The sequence below is a fragment of the Pelodiscus sinensis genome, chromosome 1, assembly GCF_052426305.1.
Source record: "Pelodiscus sinensis isolate ZL-2025 chromosome 1, ASM5242630v1, whole genome shotgun sequence".
NCBI classification, from domain to species: domain Eukaryota; kingdom Metazoa; phylum Chordata; order Testudines; family Trionychidae; genus Pelodiscus; species Pelodiscus sinensis.
In genome coordinates this window covers 178794609-178812930 of record NC_143052.1, presented here as the reverse complement: position 1 = coordinate 178812930, position 18322 = coordinate 178794609, and the positions used below count along the sequence as shown (strand labels likewise).

Genomic DNA, 18322 nt, shown 5'->3' with positions numbered 1-18322 from the left:
AGCCGCGGTTGAAACTGATCAGTTTCAGCAGTGGCTGACGCCAGTTCCGACTTACATACAGATTCAACTTAAGAACAAACCTACAGTCCCTATTTTGTACGTAACCCGGGGACTGCCTGTATCAAATTTTAAGCCTCACCTTAAGATTTTAAGATTTAAGGACTCAAATCTTGTCTCAACAATATGTAGAAATTGAGGTTTCCTGAAAATGTATTTTAATGTTTATATTACAGTTTATATTTGAAAGTAATACAGAGTGACTAGATAGTTTTGCCATGCCACACACTGATATCATAAGGGATTATGTGACTACAATTTCATGGAGATCTGAGTATGTATGCACATCTGTGTTTTAATAGGGCTGTAAACTCTGTGCTTCATATATAACTTTCTTGTATAAATGGGTAAGCCTCTAGTGTTGCAAGCCTTGTATTAGTGTCAAATACCAGCATGCCAGGGCCACCCAGATTTGGCGTCACCCATCCAAAAATTCCTTCTGAACAAAAATTAAATTTAAAGTTCATAAGCTATTAAAAACATTGGTTGTAATCCTCCTTTCTGGCGCACCACACTCCTCTGCCTACACCATTCCTGAAAAGTTCACAAGAGCTATTGTGTGGAGACCACATAAATTTAATGTTCTTGTATTTATATTGCTTGAAGGCATTTAAACGTTTTTTTTCTTTAATGTAATCTTAACTTTGTGTTTGGAACATGCATATAAGAGTGTAGAAGTGATATATCTGCTACAAGGATCCACCTATTTTTCTAGATACCTACCTATACGCATGAATAAAGCTGTTAAAAAATAGAGAACATTGTTTTATTTTGTTATGGGGGGGGGAGAATTTTTTTATGGAAAAAAGTCATGGGAATTTCGGAAATTAAAAGGAAAAAACATTAGATGTGCACAGAATATCTAAATTAATTGAAATGAAAAATAAGTGCATGAGAACTCCATTTAATGTTAGGTTTATTATGGTTTGTAAGTTCAAGTTGCTAACTTGACTGCATATAGTAAATAATGATCGTCTGAAATTAAAATAATGGAGTGAGTTTATTGGTTGGGTTTCCAATCACTCAAAGTATGGTTTACTAATATTGACATTTCACTAAAAATCCCAACACTACTAAGTCTAAGACATCAGTAAAGGAAAGCAGACTAGGACTTTTTGACAATACAATAATATATCAATTGTAAACCTTCCTTACAATAAATATGAGAGGAGAGGACACACAAAGTCACTGTATCCAAAGTTAGCCTGGGACAACACATTAATATTAGACACCATAATTTTGCTTTGCTTTGTATGCCTTCATTGATATAAATTCCCCAGTGAGTTTTCAACAATATTATCTAGTACAGGTTGTACCTACCTTAATTGGGACTCACTGGTCCAGTAACATCTGTGGTCTGGAGCACAGAGTCCAGGAAGAGGGAGGTCTGGCAGCGGGGCAGGAACTCCATAAAGAGCATCAGCAACTCAGCCAGAAGCCCAGAGTGTCTGTGTATGTGTGGGGGGGGGGGAGGGGAGAGAGGACGGATGGCATGGCGGAGAGTTCTGGCTGCAGCAGAGCTCTTAGCCACGGCCATGGATCTCCGGCCCTGGCCAGGGAGCTCCTACCCCAATGGTAGCTATGGAGCTCCGACTGTGTTCTGCCTCCAGTGGCCAGGGAACTCTAGCCTCACTCCCAGTGGCAGCCAGGGAGCTCTGTCCTGGGCTGCAGAACTCTGGCCCTGTCCCTCCACTCCAGCCGTAGAGCCAGGCAGCTGTGCTGCTCTGCTCCGGCTGTGGAGCTCTGCTCCTGCTGCACAGCTCTGACCATGGCACGCTGGACCTGGCAGCAGTGAGGGAAGTCCATAGCCCTAGCCCAGTGGCCGCATGGCCATGAAGAGAGGGACCTTCCCTGGTCCGGCAAATCCCTGGCTACATCTACACTGGCCCCTTCTTCGGAATAGCCATGCTAATTTAGAACTTTGGAATAGGGAAATGCGCGGGGGATTTAAATATCCCCCACGGGATTTAAATAAAAATGGGCGCCGCTTTTTTTCCGGCTTGGGGAAAAGCCGGAAAAGAGCGTCCAGACTGGCGTGATCCTCTGGAATAAAGAGAGGAATAAGAGATCCTCCGGAATAGGGCTTTATTCCGGAGGATGGCGCCAGTCTGGACGCTCTTTTCCGGCTTTTCCCCAAGCCAGAAAAAAAGCGGCAGCCATGTTTATTTAAATCCCGCGGGGGATATTTAAATCCCCCACGCATTTCCCTATTCCAAAGTTCTAAATTAGCATGGCTATTCTGAAGAAGGGGCCAGTGTAGACACAGCCCCCTTGTTTGGGACCAGTCAGTTTCCAAGGGTTTCTGGGTTTTCAACCTGTAATATTATGTTCACTGGAAATTTGAGTGAAAATATGGTTCATTCTTGGGTCTTGGAGGAGAGTGAAGCTATCCTAATTTCAACTTGAAATCTCCCTTTTCCATTTGAGCTGCATAAGAAGTTGAAAGTCTTAGACATTGAAGCACACGAGTGAACTTCCACCAGTTTTTTTTTTAAATAATGCAAAAGAATGTTGAAGGACATTCTAATCTATTATATATTTGAGAGAGTTTATCTTTGTGTCTGTCTGTCTGTTCAAGAAATCCTCCTAAACGATTAGAGGTAAGACCACCAAATTTGGTATACTGCTTCACCTTACTATCACTTAAAGTAAGGTAAGGGTTTGGCTGTGCCAGGAAAGTGAGATGTTCCTAGAATGGAGCTCAGAAAACCATACAGAAAAGAGACAGAATCACCATACAAATGAAATGGGCTGGCTGTCCCCCCATCTGAGACTACCTCAACCCTGAGCCTCACCCCCTCAAACAGCCTGTAAGGAGGGCAGAGGGGGCTAAAGCTTCCCCGCCCTGACTTGTATAGGAAAATTTTTGGCTGTTTCCCTTCATCTGTGAGTGAGGGAAAAGTGTAATTTGCTGCATACCTCACTCTGCTTGGGGGCCATAAGGAGCAGATGAATCTGGACCTGTTCCAGCCAGGAGACATACACCTTCCCTGGTAGAGCCTATTAGAGCTGCAGCAGCCATGGAGGTGCTTCTCATCTGGCCCCAAGCTGCTGTGGTGAGAGAGGGCGGGGGTAGTCCTTTCTTCCTGGGGCAGCTCCCATACAGAACCCTCTTCCCCATACCCAACCCAGAGCAATTATTTAAATGAAGCATTTACATTTTCATTTTATTCTCCAAAAAACAAAAATTAATTGAGTTAAGGACCAGAGCAACACTGGATAAATCCTCTAGTGGGAAATACACAAGCAATGCACTGCTCAGTTCCATCTGTGTGATGAAGGAATCAGTGTAAGATTTCTGTTTTTCCAGTGACTGCCATGTGCTGGTCTGGTTTAATAACTATAGAATATTTCTGAAGCTGAGTTTTATTCATTTTCTTATGTTATCACACAGGAAATGAAAAATTCCACACCATTGAAATATTATATAAAATCATGTGTCCAAAGAATCAAGAGTAACAAGTATCATATCCATATATTTCTCACGGAATTAGTGATGATCACCGTGAACAAATCATCTTGTCTTTCAGAGTGAAAATAAAACATACTTTCTGTGGACAAGAGATGTTAGAAAACTATAAGCAGATCTTGTTTGCTTTCTTGTAGCATTCCTGTATTTATAGTATACTAAAAATTATCTTCTCTCTAAGCTGCCAAAAGTCCTGAATGCTTCAAAGCAAAGTTGCACTACAAAGATAGACTTCCTGCAAGTTTACTAATGATACTGATTTCATTATAAATGTCATGCCAGAAAGCAAGAGAAGAGAGGAATTTCAGTTGAATTAATTTCTCCTGCTAGACTTTATGCTTCAGGAAAATGTGGCATTGTCTTCTGCAGTATCACAAAATGCCATTGAAATGTCATGTATTTCTGTAGCTTTTTTGCTTAAGACGGTCATTTGTACATTTTTATTTGCAATATTCATTGCTGTAATCTGTCAATGCTCATGTTCAGATCGTGTTTTGATACTGAGCATAGTACATAAATGTAGTGGAAATGACTATCAGTGGTTTTTGCAGCTGAGTTGGTTATACCCATCTTGATTAGGATTATGGCAAATGCAGAAGGGAGCTTTATGTGAGTAAGTGATTCGGGGCTGGGCCCATATAGAATAATTAATAGTGTTCAGAAAGCCCTCTCCTGTAGTGTCACTGGCAGTGGGAGAAAAAAAAACAAGAAAATGTGTGCTGATTGCTTTGTGTTACTGGTAACTAGCATCAAGCCCGAAGTAACTGTCTGATACTTTACTCACAATCCTCTAATCATTCCCCTGGCAAGGAAATACAGTAGAAAAGTAATTGATTTTACTCATGTCTGGAAAAATTATTGGAAAACTCATTAGTGACCTTTAAAAATATAATGTATTTTATGCTCAGACTTCACAATATCAAATTTTGCCCTGAGCAACAACAAGGTACTACTTTAAGGTAGCTGCCAGTTCTGCTAAAACTATCAGATTATATTAATTCAGAAAGCCAATTAGCAATTGAAATCTCTATGTGTGTTTCATAACAGAATGCCTGTGTCATCATTCGTTGTTGATCCCATCTGTAGAAAGTGGACTTCCCTTTGAACCATTTGAGCCATAACCCTGACTTGATGTATTTTCTAACTCTACATAATTTCTACATAAAATGTACGTGTCTTCAGACTCCTGGCCTATTTTTTCTCTCTGACAGCTCTTTCCATTACTTGCCAAGAATAATAGTCAGATAGGAAACCATTTAATGCAACTATCATTTAAAAATATTAAGCCATTCTTTGTGTCCCAGAGCTTCCTCTTGGGAGAATTTTGTGGACAATCTCAACAGGAACTTTCCCACCAAGCAGGCAGTCTCTAAATGGCCATAGAAGAATTCACTGTTTCATTCTGCTAAGCTTACAATGAAAAAAATATTGCTGTGTAAATTAGGTAAATAAGATCACAATTTTTTACCATTTGTTCTTCTAAAATGATCATTTTTCTCTAACCACTAAGGCACAAATGTAGAATGCAATAAGCGGCAAAGACCAAAAATAGCTATACAAAATAATCCTACATACAGGAAAATTGGAGTCCTTCTTTTAGTGTAAATGACTCTTCTTGAAATCTGAATTTCAATATTCCTTATTTTTGTTGTAAATAAATGTGAACAATAGAAATGAGGAGATACCACATTTGTGCTAACATAGGAAACTCTGGATCAAAAATAAGTAAGATTCCTCACAATAAGGTATAGTAAAAACTATAATATTATTGCAGACATATCACTGTGTTTAAAAAAATTAGAGTATCAGATGCTTAAGGATTTTTTCAATCAATATAATTTCACCTCTTGACTTCATGTGACTCCTCTTCGTCAATTGAGACATCCTAATATATATTGAGATTGTCTCATTATTCATCTACAAAATCTGTTTTTTTTAAACCCTGCAGTTCTTGCTTCTGAACAATAGAAAGAAAAGGACATACCTAAGAAAGAAAAATCTACAGAATCAAATCCTAGAATGAGATATCCAAAAGTTCATGAGAAAAATCCAAAAGTAATATCATAAAACATATTCACATACAACGCATGATTAATCAGATTCAAACACGAGAATCACAGTTTCAGATTTAAAATAATCATGATAAATAAATAAGCCAGAGGGAACACCAACGAAAAGCCAGTAAAACTGTCCTCCTCCATTCCCAAATCTATAAAGTTTTATTATCTCTCCCTTGTTATCATACTCAAGTTTAGTCATTCAGATGAAGATTACCAAATGGAAATGATAAAGTATCCCCCAAAAGCCATTTTCTTCTGTTTTTTCTTCTTTATTTAATAAAGCTTCTTGTCTGGAGATTTTCAGTCCAATTGTGCTCTGAAGAGATAAAGGTATTTTGATGCCAAAAGTCTGGATGCTTCTCTGAAATGAACGTAATGCTCTTTGGAGGGTCCAAGTATTTCTGATGGCCCATCATAATTCTGATAATGTACATTTCACATCCCCAGAAATAGCAATTTCTGCTCATAGTTAAAAGAAACCTGATTGACTTTAGTGGGGTTGCATAGGATGTGATTAAGGACAAAGTTTGGCCTAAAGAATGCAAGCAGAGATAAAATGCTGCAAAACTAAGATCAGATATTGCAAGCAAATAGAATACTGCAATATGCATTTTTCTCAAATCCCTCATCTCTGTAAGAACTTTAGATGTGAAAATTTCTTAATCAGTTGGCAATAATCATAACACTAGATTTGGTGACTGATTTACAAATGTAACTTTGTATTTTAGCCAAAATCTTTAATCAGATGTCTTTTCTGGGAGAGCAGTATGGTATATTATGTTCAAGCTGCTGAATCTAAGAATTTTATCTTGTACAGAAAAAAAAATATTATTAGAGAAACAGAGCACTATAATTTCCAATCAATATATTATATATATAATTTTCTTTTCAAATTATGGTAATTCTTTACACACATGTATGAGAACACACAATCGGCATGTCTTGCATATAGAGTAAGTCTATTGTCAGAGCATAACTCATGAGAAAAATTGTTCCATAGAAAAGACAAATGGCTAGTTTTAGCATTTAGAAAGATGACATGAATGAGCTAATAGGTATCCAGTGAACTGAAAATAAATGACACAAGTGTTCAAGAAATTCAACTATTACCCATTGTGCACTTTTGATATAGTTGTGGCCCTTTTATATAATAACACTTCATAACAGGGATACTCAAGATCCATTATAATATGAGTCTTTTGTTGCTTTATTATAGAATATATACCATCTTTTCTAAATACCTGGATCACCATTAGAGTAAATGGTATCATCATAATTAGAATGGTAGATACTGTAAGTGCTTCTGCCAGTTCCTTGCCATCATTTGTCTTTAGACAGCTCATAATATATCTTGTAAGAACAAGTATAAAAGATATCTTCCTAGCCAGCTGTTTAATGTGAAATTAGACTTGAAATTCATCTATAATACTAGCTCTTAAATACTTAAAAGTAACGACCCTTTTGAAACTCTTCCATTTAGTGTATAAATACTATGAATGCTATCCATTTTGGCAGGCTCACTAACACCATTGAAGTCTGGATGTATTTGCAAGGTCCTAACTAGTCACCTTAACATATTTTATTACAGTATATTATGAAAGGCTAAGATACATGTGCAGAACTCTCTAAACTCTCTCTATGTAAAATGAAACCCTTTATAAGAAACCCTTATATCTGTTTAGCATAGTCACACTATAATACCACCCTCCATGTGTGTATCTCTTTCCATCTAAAAAGCTGAAAGCATTTTAAAAGATGACTAAATATCTTATTTCATATATGGGAAAACTGAGGCACAAAGAGGTGACATGATTTGCTCAAAGTCACATCATGAGGCAGTAGTTGAGCTGGGACTTCAGCCTGAGTCTCATGACCTGAGCTGAGTGTCCAGGAATGAAGGGAGAGTGCCATGTCATAAAATAATTAATAGCTCACATCAGCAAATGTTGCTATGTACTGCTCATGGAGGCATATCCACTTGTGCTCTATAGAAATAATAATGGCATGTCTTTCCTGCTATGTCTTTTAAAGCGTAATCCATTTGTGGCCTGTTAAATTATTCATCTTAAAAAGTAGAAGAACAGGGCTAGTTTATGCACTGTTGTGTGGAACATTGCTGCCCTCCTGGGGTCATTCTGGAATATAACTGTCCCTGTTATCAGAACCCTCTTCTTCCATTTAATGAGAAACATTTGAGGAAAGGAGCTGAATGGAACACAGAAGGAGTGGAGAAGGAGGAAATCTTATGACTGAAGGAAATGTTCTTTGTGGAGGGCACGCACACAGAGAAATAGGTACAGAAGGTCCATTGAAAGCATTTCTAATGCTTTTTCTCTAGGGTTAGATTAGTTTTTTTATAATATGAATTGTTCTGGGCTCTTCCTTTCACCCACTAACACCTCCCAGGAGTAAGATGTTAATCTTCCTAGTGTTCTATGAAACATACCTATATAACTATTCCAAAAAATAATACTAAGCTTTTCACAGTGTACCTCCCGTCACACTGGTCTCATAGGGCAAGATCTACCACTTTGGAGGTATGGTCTGGTCCCTGATGTTGGGGGGATCAGTGTTGCAATTAGTAGTTTATAACAGTGCCCTTTTTAGATGAGCAATAAAGTGAGTTCCAGAGCACATTTCTCTTCTCCCTCTCATTATCATGTAAAACTCTCTCTCCCGGTGCTGGAAGTAGAGCTCTGGGACAGCCTAAATCCCATTTTTTTTTTATCCTTTGCATGGCCTTGAGTAAAGATGGGCAGACTTTTCCTTTTTTCTAGGCAACTTTGCAAATCTCAGCTCTATAATTTTATTACGCTACTGAAACAAGAGAGCAATATAGAAGCATAGGGAATCATGCATGATATTGTGGTAGGTTAATACTTTAATTATGGTGAAAGCTGAATGACAAAACATGACATTTTCCCCAAATATATATATTAACATGACAACATTTTTAAATGGCAAGTTTTCTGGGCCACTTTGCCATTTTAGTTCCATGTGGTCTCCATTAATAATTTATTTACTGGGTGAAGAAAGGAAATATCCTCTGGTGTATTTAAAAGCACGAAATATTTGCAGTTCTTCCCAGGTCTATAAAGCAGAAGGAAATGCCATTAAATGACCATTAAATATATGACCTGTAATTTTATAGACTGGAACGTGGTCTTTCTGGGTAATTGGCTGCACAAACAAGCAGTAGATGACATATTTCTGAAATGCTTTCTCTTTCAGCTGACTGTGGGGGACCATTTGAACTCTGGGAACCAAACACTACATTCAGTTCTAAAAATTACCCGAACAACTACCCTGACCAAGCCTCTTGTAAGTCTTCCTCTCCTCAGGTGTCAGTACAATTAAAATGGAAATAGATTATAGGAACTAAGTGCTGTGAGGAAGGAAAAGAAACCTTGATGTATAATTGGATGATTCTTAATTGAGGGCTATGTTGGCAGCTTGCCAAGAGACTAAGGTAGCTAGTTGATAGAGAAGACAACTTCATCCATTCTCAGTTTTGCTGAAGACACCACAGCTCTATGGGAGCCATAGCTTTTACATGTTGTATTTTTGCCTAATAACAGTGTAGGTAGCAACAGACCACTCTGGAGAACTCTATCTCAGCTTGATGTATCTGGCCTGTTGTCAGCCTTTTAAAATATTTTATATACAAGAAACATTTAGGTGTATTTTGTGTTTTTGACTGGAGAGTCTTCTCTCACAGTGATATAAATTAGGTCCACTGAATATACCAAGGTAAAACTGATGTAAGTGAAAGGAAAATCAGGCCCACAATGTTTTGATAATGTATAATATTTTCTGATGATGTTTGAAGTGAAGAAGAAAGCACTCATGTTGCTATTCACTTAAATTGGTTTTTGTTCAGTTGTTGTGAGAGAGCTATATAAATTTTCTGGTGTGCTAATAACATGAAACCAAATCCTGGGTTGTTTTGTTTTGTTTTTGTCACAATGGGGCAAAGTATCCTACTTTCAGACACTATTTCCACAAGATATTTAAGCACATGCCTAATTTTAAGTATAGGAGTAGTTACATTGAGGTTACTGATAATGAAACCATGATTAAAGTTAGGCATGCGCTTAATTACCTTGTTGAATTGGAGTCTTAGGCTACGTCTACACTATGCACTTTGATGGAAGAGGCAATGCAAATGAAGCCCTGATTAGCATTTTCTCATGCTTCATTTGCATAATCTCTTCTGATCCATTTTTGTGCAAGAGGTTTTAGTGCAAAAACATGCAATGTGGACTTGTCCGTTTTGCGCAAAAACCCCTTTTTGCGCAAGATCCTTATGCCTCTTGGGTATGCAATTTGTTCATATAATTTGTTTGTTTTCTATAAAACAAATCTTTCCCTTCAGTACATGCCAAGATGAAAAGGCATTTTCCATAGAAAAGTCATAATAGGATATAGGCTTCTTAATCACTTAGCTGCTTTTGAAAATTTTACCCAAGATCTTTTCCCCCATGATTGTCAACATGCAAATACTCAAAATACAAAGCATGTGGTCTTTTTTTATTTGATTTTGTTGGTTTCAATTACTATTGTTTTCCAGGTATATGGTATTTAAATGCTGAAAAAGGGAAAAACATTCAACTTCATTTTCAATATTTTTACCTGGAAGATATCTATGATGTAGTTGAAATCAGAGATGGAAGAGGAAACAATTCTTTGTTTTTAGGCAAGTACTATATAATTGAATTATAAGATGAATGAAATCAGGGATGATTTGAGTGGTCTGATCATCATAACAGAAAAGGAGATACTTGTCTCTAAATTTTATCTATATTTTTGAATGATCCATGATATTTGGAAGTTAACAAGAAGACATGAGAATATTTTTACTTTGTGATCTTATCAAGACATATTCACATGCTTTAAATTTAAATGCAGTGTAGCTCAGCATACATGTAAATGTTGACAGGATCTACACTTCTGTTGCTATATTAGAGTATGTCTACACTACCCTCCTAGTTCAAACTAGGAGGGTAATGTAGGCATACCGTACTTGCAAATGAAGCCCGGGATTTGAATTTCCCGGGCTTCATTTGCATAAGCGGGGAGCCGCCATTTTTAAAACCCTGCTGGTTCGAACCCCGTGCAGCGCGGCTACACGGGGCACGAACTAGGTAGTTCGAACTAGGCTTCCTAGTTTGAACTACCGTTACTCCTCGTGAAATGGAAGAATTTCACCATGATTTCAACAGCTTCCACCCCACCATCAACCTCAGCATGGACCAATCTACACGGGAGGTCCATTTCCTGGACACCACGATACAAATAAGTGACGGTCATATCAATACCACCCTATACAGAAAACCTACCGACCGCTATACTTACCTGCATGCCTCCAGTTTCCATCCCGGACACACCACACGATCCATTGTTTACAGCCAAGCACTGAGGTACAACCGCATATGCTCCAACCCCTCAGACAGAGACCTACACCTACAAGACCTTCAACAAGCATTCTGTAAACTGCGATACCCACACGAGGAAGTGAGGAGACAGATTGAGAGAGCCAGACATGTACCCAGAAGCCTCCTGCTATGGGACAAGCCCAAGAAAGAAACCAACAGAACACCACTGGCCATCACCTATAGTCCCCAGCTAAAACCTCTCCAACGCATCATTAGTGATCTTCAGCCCATCCTGGACAATGATCCCTCGCTCTCACAGGCCTTGGGAGGTAGGCCGGTCCTTGCCCACAGACAACCCGCCAACCTGAAGCATATTCTCACCAGCAACTACACACCGCACCATAATAACTCGAACTCAGGAACCAATCCTTGCAACAAACCTCGGTGCCAACTCTGCCCACATATATACACCAGCAACACCATCACAGGACCTAACCAGATCAGCCATACTGTCACTGGTACATTCTCCTGCACATCCACCAACGTAGATCTAAAAGTAGCCATCCTGCAGCAAAAAAACTTCAGGACCAGACTTCAAAGAGAAACTGCTGAGCTACAGTTACACAATCAACTCTGGATTAAACAAAGACTGTGAATGGCTTGCTAACTACAAAAGCAGCTTCTATTCTCTTGGAATTCACACCTCCAGATCAGCTGCTAGAAGTGGGCCTCATCCTCCTTGATTGGATCCACCTGGTCATCTCCAGCCTGATCCTGGCCTGCATATTTATTCCTGCCTCTGGAAATTTCCACTACATGCATCTGACGAAGTGGGTCTTTGCCCACGAAAGCTTATGCTCCTACACTTCAGTTAGTCTATAAGGTGCCACAGGACTCCTCGTCGCTTTTGCAGATTCAGACTAACATGGCTACCCCTCTGATAAATGACCTCCTGAGATCTCTTCTAACCTATGGCTATGTGTAGACTGCAACACTTCTCCGGGATACCTCTGGTATCCTGGAAAAGCAATGCCACATCCAAGGAACGCGTCCAAGGAACACGTCCCAAAAAATGTTTGGAAAAGTGGACATATTCTTTCATCATCCTTGTAAACCTTGTTGGTTTTTCTGAAATTTGGCACCGTGTAGACGTGCCAAATTTTGGAAAAGCCTCTTTTGAAAGAAAAGTAGAAAAAGATATGCAAATTGTGTTTTGCAATTTGTGTATCTTTTTCTGACTTTTCTTTGTATTCTAGATCAGTGTTTCTCAATCAGTGGCATGAGTGCCTTTAGGGGTACTTGAAAGAAATCTGGGGGGGGTACGTCAACATGACTGAAATTTGGAGAAAAATGAATTTTTGTTTTAAGTTTTATAGTTCTTCATTATTACTGTACTTTTTACAACCAAAAATTTCATCGCCCTCCTGGCTACAATTAAATTGTTTAAACAAATGTCTTGCAATGATAGAAAAAAATGGTGTATCTGAAAATTGTAAGTAAGTGGGGGTAGTTATAATATTTTTTTGAAAAATACTTTATAAAAAATGGTTGAGAAACACTGTTCTACACATAGTCTATGATTCTATGTTGCTTGCTCTTAATTTGAGTTTCTAATATCGTTCATCCTATGGCATCCTTCTAAATGAAGATCATCTAAACAGTGGTTCCCAACCTTTTTAAAACATGGACTGGAAAACCCATTCACAAACTTTTGGTGGACCAGGAATATTTTATTTGCATATTCATTATCCAAATAATGAATATGCAAATGTGAAAATAAATGTTACCAGTCTGCCGCCCCCAGACTCCCTTCAGTGCCAGCCCTAACCCTTAGATCCCCCCACCTTTCCACTGCCCCCCCAGTGCCAGCCACTGATCCCAGAGTTCCCTGCACGCAAACTCCCGCCCAGTGTCAGCCTCCTGTTTCCAGAGCCGCACTGCAACCAACCCAGGGCCTCCTCCAGTGCCAGCACCCAGTCCCCAATATTAGCCTTGTCACCAGAGCTCCCCCCCCATGCTAGCTCTGCCCTTATAGATCCCCATTACTAGCCTCACCTCTAAAACCTCCAGTGCCAGCTCCCCACCCTTAGAACCCGCCAGCATTAGCCTTGCCCCAGAGCCCCGTCTCTTAGAGCTCCCGAATACTATCCCCACCTCAAGAGTCTCTCAGTATTAGATTAATCCCCAGAACCTCCAGTGCCACCCCCCCACCACCACCACCTAACCCTGCACTGCCTTCAGCCACCATCTTAGTGCTGCTGCTCAGGACACAACTGCTCTAAGGCTACCATGCTGGAATTCATGTGGCCCTCCTGCCATGCAGTGAACTGCTCATCCGTGTGCAGGAAAAGACCCTGCTCCTGCCCCACACTGGTTGGCTGAGAGGCAGGGCAGAATATGCTTCTCCCAACAGCCGCAGCAGGAGGAAAGGTGCTGGGTGGTGTATCCCAGGCCCTGCCCCCAGAGCTGCCATGGCCCAGAAGCCAGCGGTTTGCGGCCCGGCACCAGTCCATGGATCGGCTGTTGGGAACTACTGATCTAACACATTACTGAAATGTACGCATCTTTTCCTCAAGAATAGCTGTCTATACAGGACAAAACTCCATTCCAGATGTCTACTCTACCACAAACCAGATGACAGTGCTCTTCATTACTGACAAATCTGGAACTCGGAAAGGATTTCTTGCAAATTTTACAACTGGTTATAATCTTGGAATGCCTGGTGAGTAAACTATGCAACATGCTGAATTTAAACATACGCTCAAATAAAGTTAAGAGTGTAGAAAAAAGTTATATGAAACTGGGATTGACAATCGCACCATGTACCAAATTGGTCTAAACTGTGGATTATCTGATCATGTACACCGGAACTCATTTAAATAGGGTATTAAATGAAGCCAAATTTTGCACTCCCTAGGACTCTATGCAATATTATTGAATTTAGTGCAGAATTTGATTCCATGTTTTCATGTTTACCATATTTTTTCTTTTTATTTTAGAAAAATAAAAGGTATGGAAAGTTGCCAGCTCTTATAAATTATATTTATACCCAAGAGTCAACGTAACTCCTTGTCATTCATTTTGGACCATCATGGGCTATATTTAGGCAACTTTTGTAAAATACTTATTTTGGAACTATCGGCTAGATTTTGAAAGATATTTAGGTGCTTAACAGTGCAAATAGATTTTCAGCAGTGCCTACGCTTTTAACTCCCTCTTCAGGGGTATGTCTACACTGCAGAGTTTTTGGGAAAAAACGGCCATTTTTCCACAAAAACTACACTTACGTGAAAAGCTTTTTCAGAAAAAGGAGTATGTGGACATTGAAAAGAGTGTTTTTTCAAAAGAAAAGGTCTCCAGGGAAAAGCATGGATGCCCTGGTAGCCACTCCATTCATAGTAATTACAACTGAAATGCGAGATAGTGTCCAATGAATGTGAACGTTATCTTTTGAAAAAGCAGATCGCCTTTTCATTGAGCTTTTGCTGTGTAGATGCTCTCTTTTGGAAAAAGGTTTTCCAGAAGATCTCTTCCAAAAGAAGCTTCCAAAAGAAGCTTTCAGTCTAGACATATCCCAAAAGTATTTAGGTGCCTTTGAAATCAATGGATGCTAGGTGCCTGGGCCCTCCTGAAAATACTAGGTATTGTCTAGTTATATCTTTAGGTGCCTTTAAAAATCCAGAACTTTGTGTTTACTGGGAAAGGGCAATAAACAGCTCTTTGCAAAAGTGGTTTAAAAGAGCAGTGAGTGTGACCCTAATTATGGCTGCTAAACACTTGAAAATCTGAACCAAAAATCTTCTTGTGCATATAATGTGCAATTTTTAATCAACATTGTTTCAAACTTCAGATATATGTTCATATAATTCTAATTGGGTATTATATCACTTTATCAAATGACAAAACAACTGATTCACCTTAAGAAAAATTATACAATTTCTGCCATCATAGCCTGAAAAGCAAAGTAAATTGAAGCAAAACAAGCTTGTTAATAGGATAGGCAATGTAATAAAAAATATTAACTAGAGAAAACAAATGTAGCTGTTTCTGAGGGAATGTAACCTTCTGAAGGAATGTATATTCTGAAGGAATGTAACCTTCTGTTATTCAGTAGACTGCGCCAGATCACATGCTAGCTCACCTGTGCTTCTTTCTTCCTATTCCCCCTCCTCAATTCTTCTCCAACCACCACTGCTGCACTAGTGCACTGGTAGCGATGGAGGCCTGGCCCTTGGGCAGTTGCCACCTTTGCTCCTCTCCCACCACCCCAAGTCAGCTGATCTGGTGGGACCAGAATGTCACCTATGATCTTTGTTCCTTTCTCACTCCTGCATACCATACTCACCCATAGAACACCATTAACAACTCCAAGAGATATTACTATACAGTTATTTCCATTCAACTTCTTTGTATAAATTAATTTTGAAAGTGCCTGTGCATCCATAAAAATAAGATACCAATAAAGAGCTCCCATTCATTTCATCACTGTGTCCACTGTTTTGATCTGTGTGGTTACTCTTACCGGGTAATTATGGTTTTGTTTCCTTTACTAACCAAATCTTTCTGCAGCACCCTGTGGACCCAAAGATTATCAGTGTGGGAGTGGGGAATGTATACCCCCGGATAATCTTTGTGATGGACATTTGCAGTGTAAAGATGGCTCTGATGAAACAGAGTGTGGTAAGTGTTGATTCCTTCATACCCAAAGAGCAATACATGCATTTTCAATAATGGTATTTTTAAAATGTATTTATTACTTTTTTATCAAAATAAATAACCAGCAAAGAAAGAACAAATGTAAAGACACATACCCTCAAGCTGGTGTAAATTGTTAGAGATTCTTTACTTATATATATACTTAATATATATAAGGTTAAGGTTTGGCTCAAAAGAAACAAAGTGACTCATTCCATGACACTGCATTTATAATGGCAAATATCCCTGCAAAATCTGGAAGTGTCTTCATCAAGGATGAGCTACTTAAAATGGCAGGAAGATATTCTTTTTCAGCTGTATAGCTAATTCTCCCATGGTACACAGATAGATTTCTCATCTAAGAAAGCTAGTCCAACTGCTGGATACCTCAGAACGATTACTAATTGTAAACCATTGCTCCAATGCCAGACACCATAGAACTTGCCTGGCCTCTCTCTCTCTCTCTCTATCTGTCAGACAGCTGTGGGAGCAGCATTAAAACTGTTTTTCACAGCTGTTTGCATGTACAGGTTTCCATGACAACAAGAGCAACAGTTGCTGTAATGCTACCATCTGTGAAGATGATAAAAAAATGAAATGCACAGCACATAGTTTTATTTCATGTAAAATGGAAATAATGGTCCCCAAATGACAATTTATCTGCAAAAGCTATTTTAGAATCATATTGGGTCTGGCAAAAATGAAACTGATATTTTTGACAAAGTATTCTAGACAACATACAGGTTAGGGCAGGCTTTTAGGCTCAGACACAGATGAGTTGCCTGTGGTTGGTTTCAGGAAGACCTGTTAGTCCAAGTCTTGGATATGTGCTGGCAGCTCCCATTGATTTCAACTGGAACTGTGTGCATGCATCTAAAAGTAGAATTTGGCTCTCTCCATTATTTCAGTGTGTTCTTTTTGCGTGTGAGAATGCTGTTGTCTTTGTTTCCCCTGATTTCATAAAAGAAACTGACCTGCAGCCTCTTCTTACAGGAAAAGCTGTGAATATAATTATATAGCTAAGAATGGCTGGAAAAGACTTTGGCCATTTATATTGTAGGTTTAAAATAAGTATAAAGCAGCTACTTCCTGCCCTAGAATTATGTACTTTCTCCCAAAGAGATGTTTTTGGCACTGATTGCTTTAACAGTATCTATTAAGTTAGACATCTTGTTCTGAGTGAGCTGTTACCAAAACAAACAAACAAAACAAAAACTTACCTTAATCTCAGACTAAACTTGTCAAGGAAGTGAAAAGTCAGTGGCTACCTTTTAGTTCCCACTTTTTTTCCTAATTTTCCTGAAACTCATTCAAGGTCTCATCAGGTACAGCAATCAAACTAAGCTAACTGCCATCTTCAATACTCTAGTGGCTTCTCAAGGGTCACAGAAAAGGCAATGAATTCTAAGGCTTCTATCACCTAGTGAAATTCCATCATATACTGAAGACTGAGAATAGCTGATGTTTGGGGCCTGGTATCAGAATTCCCTGCATCCGTTATCAACGTTACCAATAACAGATTCAATTAAGAGTCATTGTCAGGGGGGGCCCTCTGCAACACCTTCCATCGCTCTTTGGGAGTCACTTCAGGCTGAACTTCCCTCTTACTCTAGCCTCCGGGAGGGACGTTTGTGGCCCGAGAGAAGCCAATGCTTCTTACCCCGACGTTCCGCTACCCTGTGCGTACCTGGCTCTACTCTGGCCCCTCAGGCCTCCTATTCCCAGTGCCATCTCCCTTCGCAGGGATTACAGTTCTCCCTGTCCTTCCCACAGGTGCTGCCCTGTCCAGTCCACTGCCCTCCTGGGTTGCTGGGGATAGCTAATCAGTTTGTCTCTGTCACGTACCGCAGGACTCAGCTCAAGTCCATTCAGTACCCTGTTGAACCCTCCCTTAGGGCATGGTAGGGGGACGCAGGCCCTCCGTCACCTCCGGGTCCCAGCCCAGGTCCCTATGGGTCTATGATTCAGACCCTTTATTGTTGGGGGGGGTGTTCCTTTCCACAACCCACCAACCACTAGGGCCAATGCCCACCCTAGGCCTCTTCCTACTGTGTCCACACTCACCCTTGTGAACTCAGGTCAAGGGTGTCACTCTGGGAGTCACCAGCCACTTCGCCTGCTGAGGAGTCGTTGGAAAGTCTGACGGCCACTGCCGGTTCTTCACCCGGCGGCCAAGTCCAGCCTCCATCCCGGATTGGCAGCTTGCTCAGTTCTCCACCGGGCAGGGGGGAAGCATTTCCCTGAACACCCACGGTGGACTTCCTCCCCGTCTATCCGCCATGCCATCGGCATTTAAACTGCCCAGTGTCTGGTGTGAGCATGCGCTGCATGGGCGCTGGGGTGTAGTCAGGAGGCCGCAGCTCCTCGCCATGGCACCCGATCGGTGGCAGGGCATTTGCGCTCTGTCACAGTCATATATGAATCAAGGGCTACAGCAGCTTGTTGGAGTTGACAACTGTAATTAATGAGAAGATAAATTGAAGAACTTCAAGTGGAAATTTAAGGGGAAGAGAGGATTGGAGTCAAAAGAAAGGCAAACTGATCTGACTGAGACAGAAGAGAGGAAAAGGGACCTATCCAGACAGTGTAGATGCCTCTAATGTTTTCTCTGTTTATATAAGTCTCCTGAATTTTGATGTTTGCTAGTCATTAGTTACTAAGCATCA

The 18322-nt window shown here is 40.0% G+C and overlaps 1 protein-coding gene across 1 annotated transcript in view; it reads left to right on the top strand.

Annotated features, from left to right (window-relative positions):
• Positions 1 to 18322, top strand: part of TMPRSS15 (transmembrane serine protease 15) — a 92873-nt gene that overhangs the window by 46013 nt on the left and 28538 nt on the right. Inside the window, exons 14-17 of the mRNA XM_006128840.4 lie at positions 8818 to 8907; positions 10157 to 10282; positions 13543 to 13683; positions 15531 to 15641. Coding sequence (XP_006128902.3) covers positions 8818 to 8907; positions 10157 to 10282; positions 13543 to 13683; positions 15531 to 15641 — 468 coding nt within the window. The remainder of the gene's footprint in view (positions 1 to 8817; positions 8908 to 10156; positions 10283 to 13542; positions 13684 to 15530; positions 15642 to 18322) is intronic.